The sequence below is a fragment of the Miniopterus natalensis genome, chromosome 15 (genome assembly GCF_054644295.1).
Source record: "Miniopterus natalensis isolate mMinNat1 chromosome 15, mMinNat1.hap1, whole genome shotgun sequence".
Taxonomy (NCBI): Eukaryota; Metazoa; Chordata; class Mammalia; order Chiroptera; family Miniopteridae; genus Miniopterus; species Miniopterus natalensis.
Genome location: NC_142095.1, coordinates 32,135,363 through 32,157,749, shown reverse-complemented (window position 1 = coordinate 32,157,749; position 22,387 = coordinate 32,135,363). Strand labels below are relative to the sequence as shown.

The 22,387-nt window shown below is 45.0% G+C and overlaps 1 protein-coding gene across 1 annotated transcript in view; it reads left to right on the top strand.

Moving 5' to 3' along the window:
• The first annotated feature begins 11,167 nt into the window (after positions 1–11,167).
• Positions 11,168–22,387, top strand: part of SLC6A11 (solute carrier family 6 member 11) — a 105,488-nt gene continuing 94,268 nt past the window's right edge. Inside the window, exons 1-4 of the mRNA XM_087824634.1 lie at positions 11,168–11,405; positions 14,499–14,633; positions 14,758–14,898; positions 17,659–17,749. Coding sequence (XP_087680760.1) covers positions 11,168–11,405; positions 14,499–14,633; positions 14,758–14,898; positions 17,659–17,749 — 605 coding nt within the window. The remainder of the gene's footprint in view (positions 11,406–14,498; positions 14,634–14,757; positions 14,899–17,658; positions 17,750–22,387) is intronic.

Genomic DNA, 22,387 nt, shown 5'->3' with positions numbered 1-22,387 from the left:
CATTCACTTCATTTTGTTTTGTTTTGTAAAACAGCATGGACTTTGGAATCAGGCAGACAAGCATTCAAACCTGGATTCTGCTCCTTACTGGCTGTGTGATCTCCACTAAATAGTTTTACCTTTCAGATCCTTAGTTTTCCCAACTGCAAGGTCTGGCTTATAACATCCCTATGCCTGACACTGCTGTAAGGGAATGCTTGTAGAGCTAAACATGGAGCATAGCATGCAGTGAACCTCAACAGATGATACTTGAGCTCTGGGACCCCAGCACCTTGGCCATGCTGGTAAATGCCTCTCGTTTTCAGCCCAAGATCACCTTCTCAACACAGAAGTCCTGCCTCAGTTCACAGTTCAGTGAGGTTTCTCCTTCCCTTCCTTGATTGCCGGAGAATACCCACCTGCCTGACTCCTCGCCGAGGATGCATTCTTCCTACCACCCTTGAAGAACTACAATTAAAAGAGGTGAGGAGAGCCCAGCCGGGCATGGCTCAGCGGTTGAGCATTGACCTAGGATCCAAGTCGACCAGGGTTCGATTCCTGGCCAGGGCACATGCCCGGGTTGCGGGCTGCAGCCAATCAATGACTCTCTCATCATTGATGTTTCTCTCTCTCCCTCTCCCCTCCTCTCTGAAATCAATAAAGATACTTTTTTTTTTTTTTTCCAAAAAAAAGGTGGGGAGAAGTTGGCCCCTTGAGTCAGGCTAGTTTGGATTTCATCTAAGTCACTTGTTAGCTGTGTGACCCTGGACAAGTTTTTTAACCTTTCTGGGCTTCCAATTTCTTATCTGTACAATGGGGATAACAATCACAGCGACTTCTTGGGCACTGGATATGAAGGCTCCTTGCATCCCGGAGGCATTAAAAAGATGTCCAATCTCTTTTTCTTTTGCTATTCCCATGTATTCTAAGCCAACACTTTCACCAGAGACCCCTAAAAAGCCCAATCTTAGCCCAGGGCTTTCTACAATTCTGGTAACAGATTGATACAGCTATTTAAAAAGACAAAAATCAATGACTTTCATAATAACAATGATGTTGATGAAGATGATGATGATGGCTACTGTATTGCATGTAAAATCAGTCCCAGTTCATGTTCCCATGCTGCTTATAGCTTAGTGGGAAAGATGGACACTGATCCACAAACCACAATCTCTGAGGATGAGAGGTGCATGTGGCAGCTTAGTTACTTCTCAAAGGAACCCTATGAGATGGATACTCTTAATTACACTTACTTTTCAGAGAAGCAGTTGAGACTCAGAGAAATTACTTTTCTTGTTCAAGGTCACCCAACTAGTAAGAGGCAGAACTTGCCTTGGAGCTCAGGTCCTTCTTCCCATACTCTTAATTGTGAAACTAATGTAGGGGCAGCAGATGGACCTCATCATGACTGGAGCTTGGGAAGTCAGATAACACAATAAGACAGAAGCCAGGTTGGGCAATAGAAAGATGGCGTTGGAGCCCAGAGACCCAAATCCAACCCCAGCAACCTCACTTGGAAGCTATGAGAAGCATTCAAGCTCTTCAACCTGACTTGCTCAAATGGAAATTGGAAGTGATAGTACAAACCACACACTATTTGTGGTGTGCACTGAGTGAAGGAATCTTCAAAAAGACAGCCGAGAAAGATCTGCTTGGGGCAGCAGCAGACACCTGTTCCCTTCCCATTCTCCAAAGAGGAGAACAGATGAGCAGTTAGAAATGGGCCCAGCACACTGTAGCTCAGTGTTGATGAGAAGCAAACAAGTGGCCCACTGGGGCTGCCTGATCTCTAAGCCATGGCTGACTACCCAGGCTTGGGCAAGAAAATGCCTGACTTGGATTTGGCAATAGCTTTGATTCGAGACCTCAACTAGCCCCCTGAGAGTTTACTTGATTGGGATTCAGATTGAGTTTTCAGCATGGTCTAACTTTTTCCCCAGGCAGCCCAGGAATGTTAAGTCACATAAGGAATTTAAAATGTTCTAGTAGTCGCATTTTAAAAGTATAAGGAAAATGATGAAATTAATTTAAATAATATGTTTTACTTAACCCAATAAATGTTCTGATCACTAATTTTAATGTGTGTGTGTGTGTGAGGCGGGGTTTCCTCAGACACCAGTTAGGTGTCCTACCATTCAACTCAATTCTGACACTACCTACCAGGAGACAGCATCAGATTCCACAGGTTAAAAGCTCAGTACTACAGACTCCCCCTCTCCCCACACTTCAGATGCCAACTGCAAGTCCAGGTTGTCACCTGTGCTTCTGACCAACAGGTTCTAAATCAGAGGTTCCCACAATCCCTTTGTTGGGTTTGATTACTTTGCTAGAGAGGCTCACAGAACTCAGAGAAATAGTTTACTTACTAGATTAATGATTTATTATAAAATGATATAATTCAAGAATAGCCAGATAGAAGAGATACATAGGGCAAAGTATGGGGAAGGGCACAGAGCTTCCGTGCCCTCTCGAGGCATGTCATTCTCCCTAAATCTCCATGTGTTCACTAATCCAAAAGCTCTCTGAACCCAGTCCTTTTGGGCTTCTAAGGAGGCTTCATTATTCATGCATGATTGATTAAATTATTGGCCATTGCTGACTGATTCAACCTCCAGCCCTTCTCCCCTCCCCCTAAGTCAGGAAGTAGGACTAAAAGTTCCAACCTTCTATTAATGATTGGTTCCCCTGGCAACCCAGTTGTGGTGCAAAGGGGCTTGCTATGAATTACAAGACATCTATTTCACCTTTAAGGTGCTCAAGGGACTTCAGGAACTGAAGACAAGAGACCAAATATTATGACAAAAGATGCTCACATTGCTCTTTCACTCCAGAAATTCTAAGGGTTTTGGGAGCTGTGGGCCAGGAACCATGGCTTTAGATCAAACATTTATGAGAAATATATATATGGTCATTCAGATGACCAAATTTCTTATAAATCATAATATCACCCCAATAATATTATCATTTCAATATGTAATCAGTATTAAAAAATATTGATGAGCAATTTTACATTTTTTTATACTAAGGCTTCAAGATCCAGAAAGTGTTTTACAGCCACATTTCAAGCACTTATAATCACATGTGGCTGGTAGCTGCTCTACTGGACAGTGCAGTTCTAGGTAGCTGGCACCTCCAAGCCCACTGGGAACTTCCACAACTCCATACCTTTGCCTGTATGTGCCTTCTGCCTGGCACAGCCTCCTCTCCTTTCCCAATATAACTCCAGCTTGTACTTCATCAGCTCTGTGCTCCCATAAGACCTTCTACCCATCTCTTTTCAAGTGCCCACCGTGTCGGATTACTGTTTGTTCTCTCACTGAAAGGCCAAGACCATTTCTGAGCCATCACTAGCATTTAGCACCCTGCCTGGCACACACACAGCAGACCCTCCATCACAGTTGTTGGTTTTAGAGATAACTGTGGACCTCTCTCTGCAATGAGGATGTTAGGGCACCAGGAAAATTTCTTTAAAAATTCCCCCCATTATTTTTTTGTAGTGGGTCACAATAAAGAAAGTGATAGAAAACATTGCTTGGGGTGACACTGTTACCAAAGAAACACTGAACCAGAAAGCTATGATTTGGGGCTGTATGTATCTTTTTTTGTTGTTAATCCTCACCTGAGGATATTTTTTCCATTGTTTTGTGTGGTGTTGTTTTTTGTTTTTGTTTTTTTGAGAAAGTGGAAGGGAGGGAGAGAGGAGGGAGAGAGAAAGGAAGAGAAGGAGAGGGAGAGAGAGAGAGAGAGATTGGTTGCCTCCCACACCTGCCCCGACTGGGCCCAGGGATCAAACCTGCAACCCAGGTACATGCCCTTGACCAGGAATTGGACCTGATGATGCTCTAACCACTGAGAAACACCAGCCAGGGCAGGGCTGTATATATATTTAATAGCCATTCAGTTCTTAATTTATGATGCTCTCCAGGAAATATTTGACTAACTTGGATATATAACTACAAGGCACTATATATCTGGGGCCTGTAGGGAGTGTGGCATTTTACCAACTGGGTAATTCAGGGTCAGTGCCGACATCTGTAATAAGAAAACCAGAGCCATCATGCTGCACACGTCCAGAGTAACCATGTGAACGGTGCTGCTGGAGTTGAGCACACAGCCTGTGTGGCTAGAAGTAGTGGTCCTGAAAAGCCCTACCTGTGGGTAAATGTGAATGTTTGTGTCATGCCACTCGTTTTAGACATCTGAACCAGAATGTTGAGGAGATTAGATATAAACACAGGGAAACTCAGAACATGAGGAACCACGTGTGTTCACACACAGAGATGCTTCCCAGCTCCGGAAGGACTGCAGCTCAGAGTCCAAGTGTGAAATCACTATTTTGGAACTTGGACAGCATGCTCTCACAGACACAGGGCCCAGATGGGGGCTGCTTTTCCCAGGGTGGCATCCAAGATATAATGATTAAGTTTTGAGCTAATGTTCTTGGGCTTAGATGAGAAAGAGAATGTGAACTTCCTCCTTTGTCCTGTCCTTTTATACCTAGATCAAACAGGAAAAGACAACATTTATGTGGGTGAAACCACTGGCTAGAAGGTGACCTGGTTAGATCTAGCAGGCCATAGAATATAAGTCAGAGAACTGGGTTTGAATCTCTGGCTCCACTGTGTGATTTTGAACAAGTTGTTCAACCTCTCTGAGCCTCATTTTCAATATCTGTCAGGTAAAGATATTACCATCCCTATTCCATAGTGGTGGGGTACAGAAAGACCCAAGCACAGCCTGTGATACGTGTATCAGTCAGCTTTTGCTGTATAACAACCTCAAAATCTCAGTGGCATATAACAGTGGGCATTTATGTCTCATTCCTGTATCTGTGGGCTGGCTGTGGGGCAGCTCTGCTTCAGGCTATGGGTCTGAGGTTTGGCTGGGGCATCTCTTCATCATAATCTCCTTCTGGTGCCCAGGTTGGAGGGGCAGCAGCTATATGGGGTATGTTCTCATGGTAATGCCAGCAAAGAAGAGGGCAAGCTCAACTATGAAAGCACATTTCAAACCACTGCTTGGCCAATGTGAATCATATAGTCAAGCCCGAAGTCAAGGCCTGGAGAAGTACAATCTGCCCACCATGGGGCCACAGCAAGAGTGAGGATGGAGAACACAATTATGGGGGAGTGAAGAAGTGGGACCAATGATTCAATATATTACAGTATATGGAAAGAATTATCATTTACTTGTGTTCATTCATCCAAACACTTCCATGGAAAATAAGATAGTTCTTACAGTATTTCCTTCTTTCAAAAGAAGGTTGTCCTAGGCATTGTGGCAGTAGATGGAATAAAGATTTACAGAGACTGCTAAGGGATGAGAAGTGTTAACAGGAGGGGTTGCCCACCCTTCTACATTAATTCTGGCCCTACCAGTAAAGATCTTGCCCTGAACCAGCACTGAAGGCATTAAAGGAAGGTTTCTATAGAAACCTAGCCAGGTCCTTAGTCCGGTGTTTGAAGGTTGCAAAATGATGCTTAAACCTGGAAGTTATGGTCATCAAGGAGGACTGAGAATTTAGAGGGTGGAGAAATTTTTTATTTTATTTTATTTTATTATTTTATTTTATTATTTTATTATTTTAAATTTATCTTTATTGTTGAAAGTATTACAGATGTCCCCCTTCTTCCCCCATTTTAGAATTCATTTCAAGAAGGTGAGCATTAAACTGGGCTTATAAGAATGAGCTGTGTCTGATGAACAAAGGGGAGCTTTCAAGAAAGGGAAGGACATGAGCAAAAGGGTATGAGCCTCACTGATGCTCGGTGGCTCAAAACAACAGACATTGATTATTATAGCTCCTAAGTCAGGAGGCAGGAGGCGGGCTGGTCTACCCCAGCTTGGCTGGGCTGGTTTCACACAGACCTCTGCAGGTCACTGGGGCCTCTGCTTCAGTCTGGGTTTCTCTGGGGGCACCTCAGCTGGGGCAGTTCTGCTCTGTGTGTATCTTGTTTTCCTCCTGAAGCAGTGGGCTAACTTGGAATATCCTTCACATGGTGATGGCAGAAGCAGAAGATGGTAAGAAGAACTGAGGCCTGGTACTGGCACATCATTCCTTCCTCCTCGTTCTGGTGGCCAAAGCAAGTCAGAAGACTGAAATCTGGTGCTGGGAGTGTCCTATAGAGCTAATGGCATGGAGGCAGGGAAGGGTGAAGAACTGGGATTATTATTGGAAACGTATCAGAAAAAAGTATGGTGGTAGTAATAAGGCAAGGTAAGGCAGAAAACTGTGTTTTCAGAGACTCTAATGATTGGAAAACCCCAACCTCAAGTTCCCTTGTGGTCTCCCTGCCATGTCCAGGCCAGCTTCCACTACTGTATCTCCAGTGCTGAGGAGCTCTCCACCTCCTGCAGATTATCCAGACTGGAGGACTGGAGGAAGTTTTTCAGGTACCTGATGCCTTTTTGCTTCCTCTCTTTGATCCTGGCTTTGATATATAGGTTTTTGGTCCAGCAGCCATTCACACAATTGAGGAAAGTATACTGGTCCAGTGGTTCTAATTTCTCATTCCCTTAGTGAGCCAGCAGTGGGTGAATCAGTATAAAGTTAGCAGGACCATCACCCCTGCAGCAGGATGCTAGAGTTCCCCTAACTGGTGAGACATTCTTGACACCTTCCCTCCCTCACCCTCCATGTCTAGCCCCAGGCCAAGTCCAGTGGGTTTAGTTCCCACGCCCACTCCCATGCTTTACTCCACCTTTCTCTCTCCCTCTCCATTGCCATCTCCCTTGTCTGAGCTCCCATTATTTCTTGCCTGGATAGCTGTAGTAGCTTCTCTACTACCCCCATCCTGCCCCATAATCTACTTTTCACACTGTGACCACAGTAGTATCTTAACAATGCAAATATGCTCATGTCACCCACTGCTAAAACTTTTCCCCTTCAGGCACATCTTGTTCCACGCTCCACACCCAGCCTCAGCCTCAGTGATCATCTTTCAGGACCCCCAACCCCCTCTGCATCCAGTAGATTGCACCTGTCCCTTCAGGCTTCAGCTCATCTGTCACTCGCTCGGGGAACCCTCCCTGGTCTCCTTGACAAGGTCAGATCTCTCAGTAACAAGCTCTCTTAGCACCACAGACCTCTCCTTTGCAGCATGTATGAGAATCTCCAACCTCCCATTCATTTTTGTGAGTACTTGCCTAGCATCTGCCTCTTCCACTATTCTGTAATGGTGGGCCAGTACACTGGCTGGGGGTGGGAGTGGGGGTGATTTGTAGCTCTGGCAGATTCCTGTGGTGTAAACACAACTGCAGTAGATTTCAAGCTACCAACAACTGTGGCTCACAAAATTCCTGAAAACTGAATAACTGGATCTCATGAGCCGGTATGAGCCAGCTCCAGGATACCACTGGGGCATGCTTTGTAAATAGTTTTGTACCCTATGATCAATAAGGTATCTGGAAGATAATTGAAGAGCCATAAATATTTGGTGAATGAATGAATGAGTAATGCTAAAATTTAAATGAACCTTCAGGACAGCAATTGCTGCTTCTAGAAGAGAAAATACTTTGACTACTTTGAATGCCCAAGGAAGAGATAATGGAGTCATGTCACTTCTGTTCTCTGAGTATTTAGATATTTACTTAAGAAATACGTCTTTACTGGGCACAAATCCAAGTGCCTTACAAATACTAACTCATTTAATCTTCATAACAATTAAAAGGTAGAAACTATTAATATCCTCATTTTACAGCTAAGGAAACTGAGGATCAGACTAATTTGCCATGGTGGTGCACCTGGGCTTTGAACCCAGGAAGTATGACTTTAGAGTCCACATCTCTAACCACTATGCTGGGTTACATCAGGATCATCTCTGGAATGAGACATGGCCCATATTTCCCTTGCTCCACCCTGTGGACACGAGTGTGTGATCATCAGGTCATCGCATCTCAACAAAGAAAGAATAAAGTGGAAAAGGTCCAGAGATGTGCCAATGTGATGGGGAAATGTGGGATCTTCTGGATAAGGACAGGGTAAACAGGTTAAGGCTTTTCAAGAGATGGACTTCATATACTTACTAAAATTAAAAAAATATATATGTCTTTATCGATTTCAGAGAGGGGAAGGGAGAGAGAGAAACATCAATGATGAGAGAGTCATTGATGTGCTGCCTCCTCTCGCCCTCTATTAAGGATCGAGCCCACAACCTGGGCATGTGCCCTGACTGGGAATCGAACCTTGATCACCTGGATCATAGGTCGATGCTCAACCGCTGAGCCACACCAGCAGGGCAACTTACTAAATTTTAATAGGAGGAAACTGACCTGGTCAACTTCCATAAAAGGAAATATTAAAATCTGAGAGGTGAGTTTGGGACATTAGTAAATCCACAATGTTCTTCTCTAAATGTAGTCTCGCTTCACCTCTAAGACCACCCTAAAAGATGAAGATAATCAGGACCATTTTAATGAAAGGAGGACACTAGAGCTCAGAAGTTAAGGGGTGTACCCAGGCCACAGAAATACCCATTGGCATAACTGAGCCCAGGTCCCCACCAGAAGATGGCCAGCCTCTGCCTTCTCATGCTGGTTCAATATTACTTCCCAAGCAGGTCTCATAGAATCACAGCTGCTCAGAGGAAGTCGATTCCTGGAGCTAATTATGCTGAGGAGCAGTACAAGGTGAAATGTAACTAGATTCAAAGGAGGTTTACACTGATTCTGGGCTGACAGCCTAATATTGCAAGAATAAGAGTTGGGAATGTGTTTCTAATGTTTGATGTGGTTGTTCATTTAACAAATGGACTCCTAGGTACTAAGTACCTACTGTATGCAGGAACTGTCAAAGTTAAAGATGAATTCCTTTATTGCCCATTCTGTATGCAGCATTGAGGACCACTCCAAAGGAAATGAAAGCACTGATGTGGAGTTTTACATGGGAGAAAAACGGCATTAACATAGAAGGAAAAGGCTGGGACCTCAGACTGTGGGCTAATTCTGAAAGCCAGAGTCAGCAATTTGATTTTATCTGTAGGAAAAGAATGGCCAATGAAGACTTTTAAGTAAGGGAATGACATCACCATCATCATCATCATCACAATAAAAACAACAGCTACTGTTCACAGAACACCTACTTCAGCCAAGGCTTTTAGCTCTCACACCCACCCTATGAGGTCAGAACTAATGGGAACCCCACTTGGCAGAGAAGGGGCCTGAAGCAAGAGAGAACACATGAGGGCAGAGCCTGGATCCGAACCAACATCAACCCGAATTCAGTTTACTCTCACCTAACACACTGCACATGGGGATATAAGTTTGGGAGCCGCAAGCATTTAGTTGGGTGGCTGAAGGCATGAGGAAGACCATACTTAAGAGGAGAGACAGGAAGACCAGAGAAGCAGGGAGAGAAACTGCAGCTGAGGCAGGCAGTGTCAAGGAAATCGTGCAAGGGCGAATTTAAGGAGAGAAGGGAATAACAGTGCAGAATGTTACCTAGAGGTCAGGCAAGATGGGGATGGACAAGGAACTACAGGATTTGCCAAATTAAGAGGGCTTCCAGGACTTCACAGACAGCATTTTCTGAGGAGTGGTGGGAGTGGGTGCCAGATTGCTGTGGGCTGAGGAATGAGTGGGAGGTGAAGACAAGGCCCGCAGCATGTAAACTTACTCTTTCAAGAAATATGATGGGGGGGGGGGGGGGCGGGGCGGGGAGAGACCTGATAGGGGAAGATGGTGGCAGGAAGGGTTTTCTGGGGAGATAGAGGTGGGGAGATACTTGAGCAGTCGTAAGCCAGAATGAAAGGAAAGGTTGGAGGCTGCAAGACAGGAGGCTCTCCCTAAGACAGCCCCAGAGGGAGCTGGAGGGGATGGATGGAGGCACAGTGGGTGGCTTAGCAAGAGCTCACTTGGCTGGACTTCAGGACTGTGAGATGATGGGGGTGGATCTGATTATCTTTGTAGCCCCTTGCAGATCTGACATTCTTTCCTCTTTCTCCCTTCCTCCCCTCCTTCTCTCCCTTCCTTCCTGTTTTGCTCTTTCACAAATATTTACTAAGCACCTACTATGTGCTAGGTCTTATACTAGGCTCTGTGGCTATTATAATAAACAAAATAATGTACGGTGGGGCAAAAGTAGGTTAACAGGTATCTGTATGGGAAATAATACAATAATTAATAATAACACAAGAATAAACTCTGTGTTTTGCCCCACCCTGTACATCATCCTTACAACTGAGTGTAGAGACCAGCATTAAATGAGATTATGCACAAACAGTGTATAGGTCAGACTACACACTGTGTGCCAGTATTAATAATTGCTGTGTTCACTGAGCACTTCTAATGTACTAAGTACTTACAAGCATTTCTTACCCCATAAGAAAGGTAGAGCAGAAAACAGGCACAGAGTGGTCAGATGACTTCACACAACTAAGATAAGTGGAGCATGAGATTGGACTTGGATTTGCCTGCCTCCTGACGGGAGCACTTAACTGCCCCACTGTCCTCACTCGCTGTGTTCAGAGCAGTGGGCACCAGGATGAACGAGCTCTGGAGGTGCCCCCACCCTCGGGGAGCTCACAGTCCCTGAGCTCTGGGAAGAAACCGAGTCCATTTACTCCCCTTTTCCTCCAAGGGTGGTCCCTGGACCAGCAGCCCCAGCAGCCCCTGGGCGCTGGTTACAAACGCGGAAGCTCCAGCCCAGCCCGACCCTCTAGCCCAGGGGCTGCAGTTTAACAAGACTGGCAGGTGCTTGGTGCGCACGTGGAGGAGCCTAGTCTAGAGCCCGCTGCTCTGATTAGAGATGAGAAACCCTGGCGCGGGCGTTTGGCGATGACAGCGGTGGTGGAACTTCAAGGCTTGGTGAAGGAACCCAGCCTAGGCCTGCATGGGCGGTTCCACTCCCGTCCTAGGGGGCCGGCGGGTAGGACGCGGGCTGGAAGGGCACGCGAGGTGCTCGGCGCGCGCGGGGGGCTCCAAGGTGCTCGGCGCGCGCAGGGCCCTCGGCGCGCGCGAGGTGCTCGCAGGCTCCCGGGCCGAGCCCAGCTGCGCCGGCGTGGGCGCCCTAAGGGCCTGGCCGCCGCGCCGCGCCGCGCCGCGCCCCCGTCCCCGCGCCCGGCCGGGTCGGCCCGGCCCCTCAGCTCCACCCCCTGCCTCCCCCTCCCGCCCGCTCGCGCCTCCTGAAAAGCCAGCCCGCCCGGGGCGGCGGCGCAGAGCCCGCCCGGCGCACCAGGCAGCCAGCGCGGCCATGAAGGCGGAGAAGGCGCTGCCTCTGGGTAACGGGAAGGCTGCTGACGAGGCGCGGGAGTCCGAGGCGCCGGCGGGCGGCGGGGGCGCGGCGACCGCGCGCGACAAGCGCGAGAAGGCGGTCCACGAGCGCGGCCACTGGAACAACAAGGTGGAGTTCGTGCTGAGCGTTGCCGGGGAGATTATTGGGCTTGGGAACGTTTGGCGCTTCCCTTACCTGTGCTACAAGAACGGAGGAGGTGAGGCGGCCCGCGGCACTGGGGAGGGTGCAGGGAGGGGGACCAGCGCGGTGGGGGCGGGGAAGCTAGGGGTGAGCGCGAGACCCCTCGCGCGCCTGCGTGTAGCGCGACCCTCGGGGAAAGGCCGGCTCCCGGCCAGGGCCACCTGGCGCGCGAGCTCTCCCGGGCAAGGCTCGCTTCCCCAGTGCGCACGCGCGGGTGCTCTTCACACCTGCGGGCGCAGCCGGCTAGCACGTGAGGACGCGCCTGCCCGATACTTCCCGTTCCCGCGGGAAGTGCCGGCCGGACCGGGAGCCCTTGCCTTTGCGACCTGCGCTGCTCTTGCGGGCAGGCGACAGCCCCTTGCACCCTCAGCTTTCCTGACTGGAAACCTCCATGAAGAAAAGGGGCTCGGTGTTGAGCGCTTCCTGAAATGCTGAGCATCCCATTTAATCTTTAGAGTCGTCTCACCCATTTTGTAGACGAGGAAACGAAGGGTCAGAGAAGTCACTCACTTCGTAAGTGATAAAGATGGCATTCTGACACCAGAGGCCTTGTCTTACACTGGAATTAGACCAACAACAGGGAAAACTTTTTGGCTAGGCACTGTTGTTTGATTTCCTGCCCAGTCTTTTATTTGCTCATAAGGCCCTTTCTTTTTTCTTTTCTTTTTTAAAAAAATATATCTTTATTGATTTCAGAGAGAGGAAAGGAGAGGGAGAGACAGAAACATCAATGATGAGAGTCACTGATCGGCTAGCCCACAACCCGGGCATGTGCCCTGACCGGGAATCGAACCTTCATCGCCTGGATCCTAGGTCAACGCTCAACCGCTGAGCCAAGCCCGGCCAGGCATCATAAGGCCCTTTCTAGGCCCTCTTTTTGGTCCTTTTTGGTGGAAGAATTGGTACCAAGCAGTTTCTTTTACTGGGTTCACAATCACCCACAACAAAAAGCAACACCATTGATTTGTTTAGGAGATGCTTAGAGATTGGGGTGGGGGGCCAGGGAAAGGAAGGTAATCCTTTGTAGTGACAACATATCCAAGTAAGTCTGGTGGAGATGCAGCAGTGAATCCTTAAATCTCTCAGTTCAAGAAATGGGCTCCAGACTTCAGGAACCGACACCTGTCGTATCAGAACAGCCAGCAGGTCCAAGGCAAAGGACCCTGTAAAGCCTTATTGAGTGGCACAGTTTCCCCAAGAAAACGCCTGTATCTATGTATTCCTCCCTGCCTTTGCTGTTTCCCTGCCCCTCCAGCAGCTCCCCAGACCTCAGTGAAAGTAGAGTTGGCTGGGAGGGACCATGCTGCTAGGCTGTGCGGAGCAGGACTTCCTGTGTGAGCGGCTGTAGGGAGAGCAAGAAGGGTACTGCTTAGCCTGAACTCTCTCTTTGGAGACATTCATCCTCAAGGCACAGGCTACTCCAAACCTGCTCTACACTGGTAATGAAATGGCTGCTGGTGTTAGTGGCTTGGCAAGGGACAGAGAGGGAGTAGACTCGGGGACCCTGAATGTGTCCTGCAGCCTCAGCCGTGGACCCCACCTCTCTGTGCAGATTCAGCCTTCATAAGCTACCATGTCTGCTTAGAAACCTGTGGAAACCCTTTAGGATAGTCCCAGACAAAAATTGTTTTAGCATAATATTTTTATACAGGAAATTTTTATGCCAAAACTAAAAGCATTCTTAAAAGCAGAAAACAGGGTAAGTTGGGTTAGTGACAAATTCTGCCACAGATTAAAAAGGTTGTGGTGAGTGAAGTTTAAAATTAGTCTTTTTTTTTTTTTTTTTTTTAAGTTCTAACTTGCCAGGATTCTCCATTGGGTACACAGCTATCCCGATTTAATTGAGCTAATTTACCTTAAGGATTACCAGCTTTGTGGATACATAGGCCAAAAGGCTTTTTTAAAAAGTGTCATTTGTTAGATTCTAGAGGATTCACAGGTAAATTACATATTAGGGAAGCTGCTGCAGCTTGTTTTAATCACTTAGGTTTAAATGGAGCGAACAGGCCCTCTTATCCCCTTTCACACTTTACCTTCTAATATAGTTGGAGTAGCTGCTTATCAACAGTTTACCTTTTTTAAAAACAGCTCTACTCATACATCCCAATAGTAGTTTAAAGTATTTCTTTTCCAATGTGAAACTTTAAAAATAGTGTCTTGCACAGAAAAGCTAAGAGCCTTTCAAAACCTGGTAGATATGGTTCTACTATCAGGATTAATCAAAATTGTTGCTATTGACCCTGCAGTCAGAAAGAATTCATTTAGCAGAAAGCAATTTCAGTTAAAGCTTTCATTTGTGAGATCAGATGGTGGGGAATGGCACGTGTTTTCATGCTTTGTTATTAGGTAGAGAGAATGAGGGATTTGGAAAAAATCCCTTTCTGGTTGTAATAGCTCATGTTCACTTCAGTTATTTAATTTGTTTCACAGAAAGGCACAGTCAATGCGTATTGTGTTTCAAGATAGGAGCACTAAGGCTTATGGGTGGTCTTTTCTCAGATTGATCCAAATCCAGCCTTTCTGGACATATTCTTGCCGCAAACTGTTTATAACTCAACTTTATACCTGGGCCTCAGCTTATATTGCTCATTGCATATCTCCTTAAGGATGCTTCTCTTTATGAAAAAGATATTTTGCAAGTCACTTCCAAAGTAAATAAGAAGAAGGGGTCCACACACCTGGCCTTTTGAGGTTACTTTAGAATAAAGAGGGGTGCAGCATTCAGGGAGGGAATGAATTTGACCTGTGCTGGAGGGTGAAATGTAAAATTAAAAGAATCAAGGAAACAGACCACTATCTTTCACATTATCTTATCTACACAATAAGTCTGTGAGAAAAGAGGTGCAGAGATTAGGTATTAAAGCTCCATATTACAGAGGAAGAAGTTGATGCAGGGAGATGTGAAGTAGATTACTCATGGGAGTAGGTAGCAGAGGCCACAAACCGAGGGCCACATTTCCTGACTCTGGTCCTTATTGTGGCAACCTAAACTCCAGCTTAGAGAACCTCTTGTCTTGCCTGTAGTAGGTACTTGTTGAAGATTCCTTGTGCTGAACATAAAATGGTGGGGGCAATTTTGACATCATTCCCATATTTTGCGTTCTTGCAGGGGCATTCCTGATTCCCTACGTGGTGTTTTTTATTTGTTGTGGAATTCCTGTTTTTTTCCTGGAAACGGCTCTGGGCCAGTTCACGAGTGAAGGTGGCATTACATGTTGGAGGAAAATTTGCCCTTTATTTGAAGGTAAGGATTGAGTTAATCAGAAAATAAAATGATGCCTGGATGATATCAGGCTATGAAGAGTAGCTGAGACTGTTCATATAAGGTGGATAGAGATTCACATTGCTCCCTTTCCTTGTTCTTTCAGGCATTGGCTATGCAACACAGGTGATCGAGGCCCATCTAAATGTGTATTACATCATCATCTTGGCGTGGGCCATTTTCTACCTGTGCAACTGCTTCACCACTGAGCTCCCCTGGGCCACCTGTGGGCATGAGTGGAACACAGGTATGGCCCCCAGGGAGGGTTTCTCTGCTGGCCCTGCTGGGGGACCTGGAATTGGGGTTGTGTCTTTGTCCTAGATACCAATCCTGGCCTATGGCCTCTGGCCTTTCTCTGTGTCCAGATTCCACTGAACCTGGAGGTCAGTTCTGTACTGGGTCTGGGTCCTTTCTGTGGGTTGCAGCCCTGAAGCCTGAGCTGTGCCCTGGTCCAGGAATTGGCATGTGTAGAAGATGGTGATACTTTTTCTTTGCTTTGCTAAATACAGAGACTGAGCCCTTTGGGGCAGAAAGGGGGTATGAGGGGTTCAGGCTCCAATTGTAGCCCTGCCTGTCTATATTACTATTTGCTTTGTAAAATGAAGGGGTTAAACTAGCTCAGGGGTTGCAAACGGGAGGCCAAAAGGCCAATTAGGCTTTAGGTCAGTGACCAGCAAATATAAAAAATGTATTTGAGCCCTAGCTGGTTTGCTCAGTGGTTAGAGTGTCAGCCCGCAGACTGAAGAGTCCTGGGTTCGATTCCAGCCAAGGGCACATACATACCTCAGTTGCAGGGTTGATCCCCAGCCCAGTCTGGGCGAGTACAGGAGGCAACCAGTTGATATGTCTCTCTCACATTGATGTTTCTCTCTCTCCCTCCCCCCCTTCCCTTTTCCCCCTCTCCCCCTCCTTCTCCCTCCCTCCCCCCCTTCCACACTCTCTAAAAAGCAATAGAAAAAATATCCTCAAGTAAGGATAAAAAAAAAATGTATTTGATTGCCCAAATTAAAAAATCATTAGACTTCGCATGAAAATCCAGATCACTAGCTTCTCTTGAAAAATTGAAAAGATCTGGCAACACCAGACCCACATTACTACATTCTTGCTGGGCAGCAATGGCTGCAGCAGAGAAGCCGCTGTTGCCTTTGGATGAGGCCACAGTCCTTACCCAGTACACTTTGCTCATTTACTTTACCTGTCCAATCCAGATAGGTATGTGAATTCACTATCCCACCCCACCCTACCACTTGAATGGGTAACTTTTAGATTACTTTAGATTCTAATATACTATTTGCTTTTCAATTTGTCATCCTTTCAGGACTGAGTCATAATCCAGAGAAGGCAAATACATTCCAACACATCTAAGGTGGCCCTGCTTAGAGCACACATCGCTAATTAATTGCAGAACTCTCTTTTGAGTTGTCTCGGCCGCAGAACTCTTCTCAGTAGTGCTTTAGGTAACCACTGCCTTTTGACTGAAATTGGCCTACATGCTTTAAGCTATTCACCATCTATGTGGTTAGGTTGTCCCCAGAAGTGGCCTGTCATCCTGAAGGCTGAGCTACAGTAAGATTGGGTAGGATGTCGGTCACCAGCAAAAGGAACAGCCGGCATTAGGCCTAGAAAGTGCTATGAACTAGCTTCTAGCCCTGCATAACTTTGCCCTGCTCTCTCTCCTGTTGCATTTTGTGGACTTTTCACTCTCTCTCTTTAAAAAAAAAAAAAAAAAAAGTTTTTATTGATTTCAGAAAGAGGAAGGGAGAGGGAGAGAGAGAAACATCAATGGTGAAAGAGAATCATCAGTCGGCTGCATCCTATACATCCCCTACTGGGGATGGAGCCCCAACCCAGGCACATATCCTAACTGGGAATCAAACCGTGACCTCCTGGTTCATGGGTCGATGCTCAAACATGGAGCCATGCTGGCCAGGCCCACTGTCTCCCTGGTTCTTAACCTTTCTTTGGCCAGGGACCTCTTAGCGATGTTTATCAAATTAAAATTCAAGGACATATTCTTGGAGGCCTGTGAGCCCTCCATTATAATTTAATTGTGTGTATTTATTTTGAGAATACTCTAAAAATACTCATATGTTCTGGATTATCTGCACAACCACCTTATAACTGAGGACAGTCATGAGATTTCAGTGCCTGACTTTGTGAGTGTTTATAATTGAAGATGTGTTTTTGGTAAATAGGATGATGGCAGCCAAGGGGAAGAGAGCAGAGAGATTTGATTCATAAATGGTGCATTAGTACGAAATGAAGTTCCAGTTGAGAACAACAAAAATTGTAGGAATAAAGGTTTTTCAACAGCATGAACAGAGAAAGGTGGTGGTAGAGTCTAGTCTCAAATGGAGCATGGAGAAATAGGCAAGCCAAACCCAATATAGACCCTGCCTCCTACCTGTCAGGCCCTTTTTCTGTTGAAATCCATTTAATATCACAAAATGGCATTATCTTACCCACTTTATGCTATCAATTTGAATTGTATTGGGTCCGTAGTTTAGTTGGTATTTAATTGGTAAATTTAATTCTGGTTTTATAGTTGTAGGAATACTATAACTACAAAGACTTTATAACTCATTGCTTATTTGTGCACGACTAATGATCATCTTAATAAAAACGCCCTGTCAAACTTGGGTGTCTGAGAAATTCTTTTACTCCTACAAAAAAACAAAAAAACAACCTTTGAGTAACACAATTCCCTTTGACAGGGAAGTGAAAAAAGGAAAGGAGATTGGGGAACAAGGCAGGAAGAAAGTTTGATAGGGCACGTTGAGTGAGGATGAGAGAGAAAAGGCTCCCTGCCCCCAGAACTCTTCCTCCTGTTTGAATCAGACCAAGCCTTTCAAACTGTAAGTTATTGATTTTACCCACGGTGTTCTTTGAGGCATGTTTACTTGGAACGGTGAGGTAAACCATGCTTGCTCCATCAGCTCTGAATGTTTTCCAAGATGCAGCCCTTGTGGAGATTAATCTTGTATTTCTTGTCTTATTTCCACTGTAGAGAAATGTGTGGAGTTCCAGAAACTGAACATGAGTAACCACAGCCATGTGTCCCTGCAGAATGCCACCTCTCCTGTCATGGAGTTTTGGGAGTAAGTGGAATATGACCTGTCTCCCTTGGCCTGTGGGGACTCCATCCTGGTTCTGCTCAGTTAATATTGCTCTCACTCATGGAAAAAGCCTGACCCTTCCTCCACTCTTGCACTTCCTGCCTTCCATGGGCTTTTGACGGTGTTGGGAGTCAGAGTGGAGCTCTTCAGAGGTTTCCCAAAGGGACAGATGAGAGATGCTTTCTTGTTCTTTGATTGCATGTCATCATGCCTAGCTGCTTATTAGGTCAAGAAATGCTTGGACAGTTTAAAATTTTATTTTTAAATGATGGACAGTTAAAAAAATATATATCAAAAGAGAAGATGTTTGCAAAAAGCTAAGTTTAGAGTATATTTAGCCTGGAAAGCAGAAATCTCTGGGGGTGACAGGTTAGCTTTCTTTCAATAGCTGAAGTAGATGAACTTTAATGGATGGAGGTTATCAAGAGGCAAGTTTTAAATGTGCTTAAGGAAGAGCTTAGTCTCACAGCATTGTCTGTAAGTACTTCTGAAGGTTGGGAGTGCTGCTCCCAGAAGTGTTTGACTAGTGTAAGGCTGCTGCTGATTGTTGTTGGGCAGGTGTCTGAATCCGTGGACATTACAGGCAGTAATTGTGCGGGTGGGCATTTTTTATCAGTGCTCCAAAGAGGTTTATGACCTGGAAGCTACAGGGCTGCCACATACGGTTGCTCACTGCAGAACCCTAGGGGGGGCATCATTAACACTGTGAAATGTGTGTTCCAGAATTGTGCAGTGTCTACGTGCATAACTGTACCCGACGGCCCTGACTTAGGAGTGTCTCTAGTAAAGGTAGAAGTATCCCTTTCCCAAGGTATCAAAGAGGTTTCCTTTGTGGGTCAAAGGCTGACTAAATGCTTTCTGAGTCTTTTTCATCTGAAAAAACCTGGTTCATTGAAGAACCTCCCCTACTTAATGCTGACTAATAGTAGTGTAGAGGAGCAGTGATTTCATGAATGATTTTTATTTTTTCCCAAGATACCATTCCTCTCCTTCCCTCTCTAGAAGTCATTATGCTGAATTTAGATTTATCATTCTCATGTTTATGCTCTCTGTATATGTAAATCCCAAATAGTACCTAGGTCTTTCTTGCATGTTTTAAAATTTCATATTAATGGTACCCATTACTTACATCTTTTACAATATTATTTCTTTGTTCAATATTGATTTTGAGAAGTATTTCTATTGATACATGTAGCTTCATTCATTAACTTTTTTCTTGCTGTATAGTATTTCAATGTGTAAATAGACTACATTGTATTTAGTCAGCTCCTCTGGATGGGTATTTAGACTATCTGCAGTCTCCTACTATTATTAAACATACAGAGTGAATGTCTTGCTGTGCTTCTGTCTGTGCATAAGTGAAGGTTTCTAGGCCATATACCTAAGAGTGGAATTGCTGGGCAGTAGAGTGCATGCATTATCAGTTTTATCAGATAATGTCAAATTGCTTTCCAAAAGGACTAATTTTTTCTCCAAACAAGAGTGTGTGAGAATTTGCATTGCTCTACATACTAGACAGCTCTTGGTCTGGTCAGAGTGTTTAAGTTTTGCCAGTGTAATGGGTATGAAATGGTATCCCACTATTTTCTATATGCGTGCTCTATTTACTTGTAAGGTCAAGCATCTGTTCATGTTTTTTTCCTCTATTTGGGTTTCCTTGTCTGTGAACTTCCTGTTCATATTCTTTTCTCTTTGGATAGTTTGTCTTTTCTCATAGGTAGGAAGTCCTTATACATTCTAGATATTAGTATCTATGCTGCAAATAGCTTTTCATAGTGTATGGCTTTTCTCTTATTTATTTATGGCATATAGGAGTTTCCATTTTATTGAAGTCAAATTTGTCAGTCTTTTTGGCTTACGCAGTTGATGTCTTACTTAAGATACATTTCCTTACCCCAAAGTTGTAAAAAAGTTTTCTGTATTTTTGTATGAGTTTTAAAAGTTTTCTTTTTCACTTTTAATTTTATTTTTGCATAGAATATGATGTAGGAATCCAGCTTTTTAAATATAAATAGCCAATTTCTCCAGCAGTATTTACTGAATTGTTCATCCTTTCTGTATCAACTTGTAGGACCATCTTCCATATATTGTTTTCCTAAAAGCACAGGTCTGTTTTGGGGTTCCCTGTGCTGTTCCGTTGGTCTCTTTTGCTAATTGTGTGGTGATACTATGCCTATAGTTTTCTTGTAAGCTTTGAGCTGGTAAGGCAAGTTCCTCATTTTGTTCTTTTCTAAAATTGTTTATTCTTCCAAAATGAATTTTAGAATCAGCTTGTCAAGTTAAAAAACAACAATAAAGAACAGAACGACTCTGTGGAAATTTTGGTTGGGAGTGTATTGAACTTATAGGTTAATTTGAGGAAAACTGTCATCTTTATGTTTGAGCCCCTCTGTCCATGAACATGGTATAGCCCTACATTAATTTAGGTCTTTTAAAATGCCCGATGGAGTAGTGCTATTTAAATGTGGTCTGCAGAGTAGCAGCATTAGAATCACCTGGTTAGAAATACAAATTCTCCATCCCTCCTCAGACCTAATGAGTTATAGTCTCCATTAGAGGATCCATATAATATAGCACTAGAGAGGAGGCTGCAGTGTTGAGTGGACCTGTGTGGCCTTTTCTGACCCCATAAGGCTATGATTTCTCAGAGGACTGTCACAGAGACTTCTTTTGGACCTGCACATTTGAGGATCTGTAAAACCTGATCTCTATGCTCCCTTAGAAGACCCATCCTAAAATCCCACACTGGGCAAGGTCTTTGTGTAACTTACTGTTGTTTTGCACCAGTCATTTTCTTTGTAACATGTATGGAAAACCTCAGTTAAATCATTATTTATGCAATGTGCTTGTTTATTGTCAGAATTTCCCAAGGCAGCCATGAAGCAGCAGCTTTTCTGGTTTTTACAGGATAGATGCATGAGAGGAAGGCAAGCATGCAGGCAATATTTTCTAGAAAATACTGCATAAGAAGAGTCAAAGTGGGCTCTGGTAAGAACTTGTCACTCAGCTCCCCAGTGACAGCCCTGATTACTTCCAGGATCCCTTTACAATGTCCATATCACCCACCCATTGGACACTGAGATTCTGGAGGGGACAGCTAGTCTGTGTCTTCAGGTGTCACTGGACCTTTTTGCCGGTGACTTGGTCATTCAAGATGAAAGCCCGTGGGAGAATGAACCCATGGTTCTAGTTTTCTATTCATATTGCATCTATATCATCTATATAGTGTTGAATTCTGCATCCTAAAAGTACTCAAATGCTGGTGTGACACTCACCCCTTCAAAAGATGCTTTCGTCAGACAGCTCTAACTCATCTTTCCCCAGAGAAGAGCTTGGAATGTAGAGACTCTGGGAGATGTGCGTAGCATCCTATGAAAAACTATTCGGGACTACATAAATTTGAGAAGGGCTGAAAGCTTTGCACTTCAGTAAGAGTGTCTGTTATCTTTGATTAACCCGAATTCCCAAATGTATTTTCCAATGAAATCATTTGGAGTCTTTCCCCTCCCCCCCGCTGGCGTCACATTAAACACAGTCTTACAGATACTTTGCTGGGAGGAAGTTCTTCCTTAAACTCAGCTGAGAGTTGACTTCTGGAGCTTTGGAAAGAACAGGTCTTACTCCTTTTCTATGTGACAGCCCTTCAAGTGTTGGATCAGGTTTCCTCAAAAGCACATCTTCTCCAGTTCTTTTGCTGTTTCCCTGTGTGGCTGGCTCATGGACACCCCAGCCCTGTTCATGTCTCCAGTGGGATCCTTTTGTCCTTTCTTCACTGCGTCTAACTCTGGGACCTCATTCAGGGTCTCCTTATTGGTCCCAGTAGACTGCATTGAAATCCTGCATGTTCATTCATTTGGCAAATGTCTGAGCTCCTGGGGCACGTAGGAAGGATACTGTGCAATTTTTGGAGGAGGCAGAAATATAAGATGCGGTTCTAGTCCTCTAGAAACAGAAGTGAGACAAGCCTGCACAGATCACCATAAAACCCTTTACAAGGTGTTACTTCCCTGCCCATGGCCAGTCAGGGCTTCACCTTGATGTTGGGCACACCCCCCCCCCCCAATCTTGAAGGTTCATTTCCCTTTTCAGGGTATAATGAGAACAGCTCAGGTGCTGAGCCAGTCCTAGATTCTGGCTTGGGCAGGGGTGGCTTGTCTTCCTGATTTCAAATTTCAAAATTAGGCCATCCTGGTGTCCCTTAGTAACTCATTGTGCATCCGGTATCCTTGCATTTATCGAAGTATATTTGCAGTGCTAAATTTTGAACCTGTGTCCTCTGATGAGATAGAGTCCTATTTGCGTAATCAGCATTGTGGCATCAGATGGGCTTTGGTTTGTTTTCACTTCCCTTCCTCAGGCCCTTGAGTCCCTTTAGTCTAGAGTTTTGTGAGCAAGTTCATGCTCACTTTGTGTACAGTTGAAATCACTTTTGCATGGTGTCCATTCAACAAATTTTATTGAGCACATATTGCATGCTTGGCCTGAATTAAGCTCTAAGGGGTATATCTTTGTTCAAAAGGATGAGGTCTTGTTTTTCTGGCTTGAGTACACTGGAAGAGTTTTTAAAAATTTGTTTATTTCTAAATCATGTGGCTACTTGCATTGATTTTCTTTGGACAC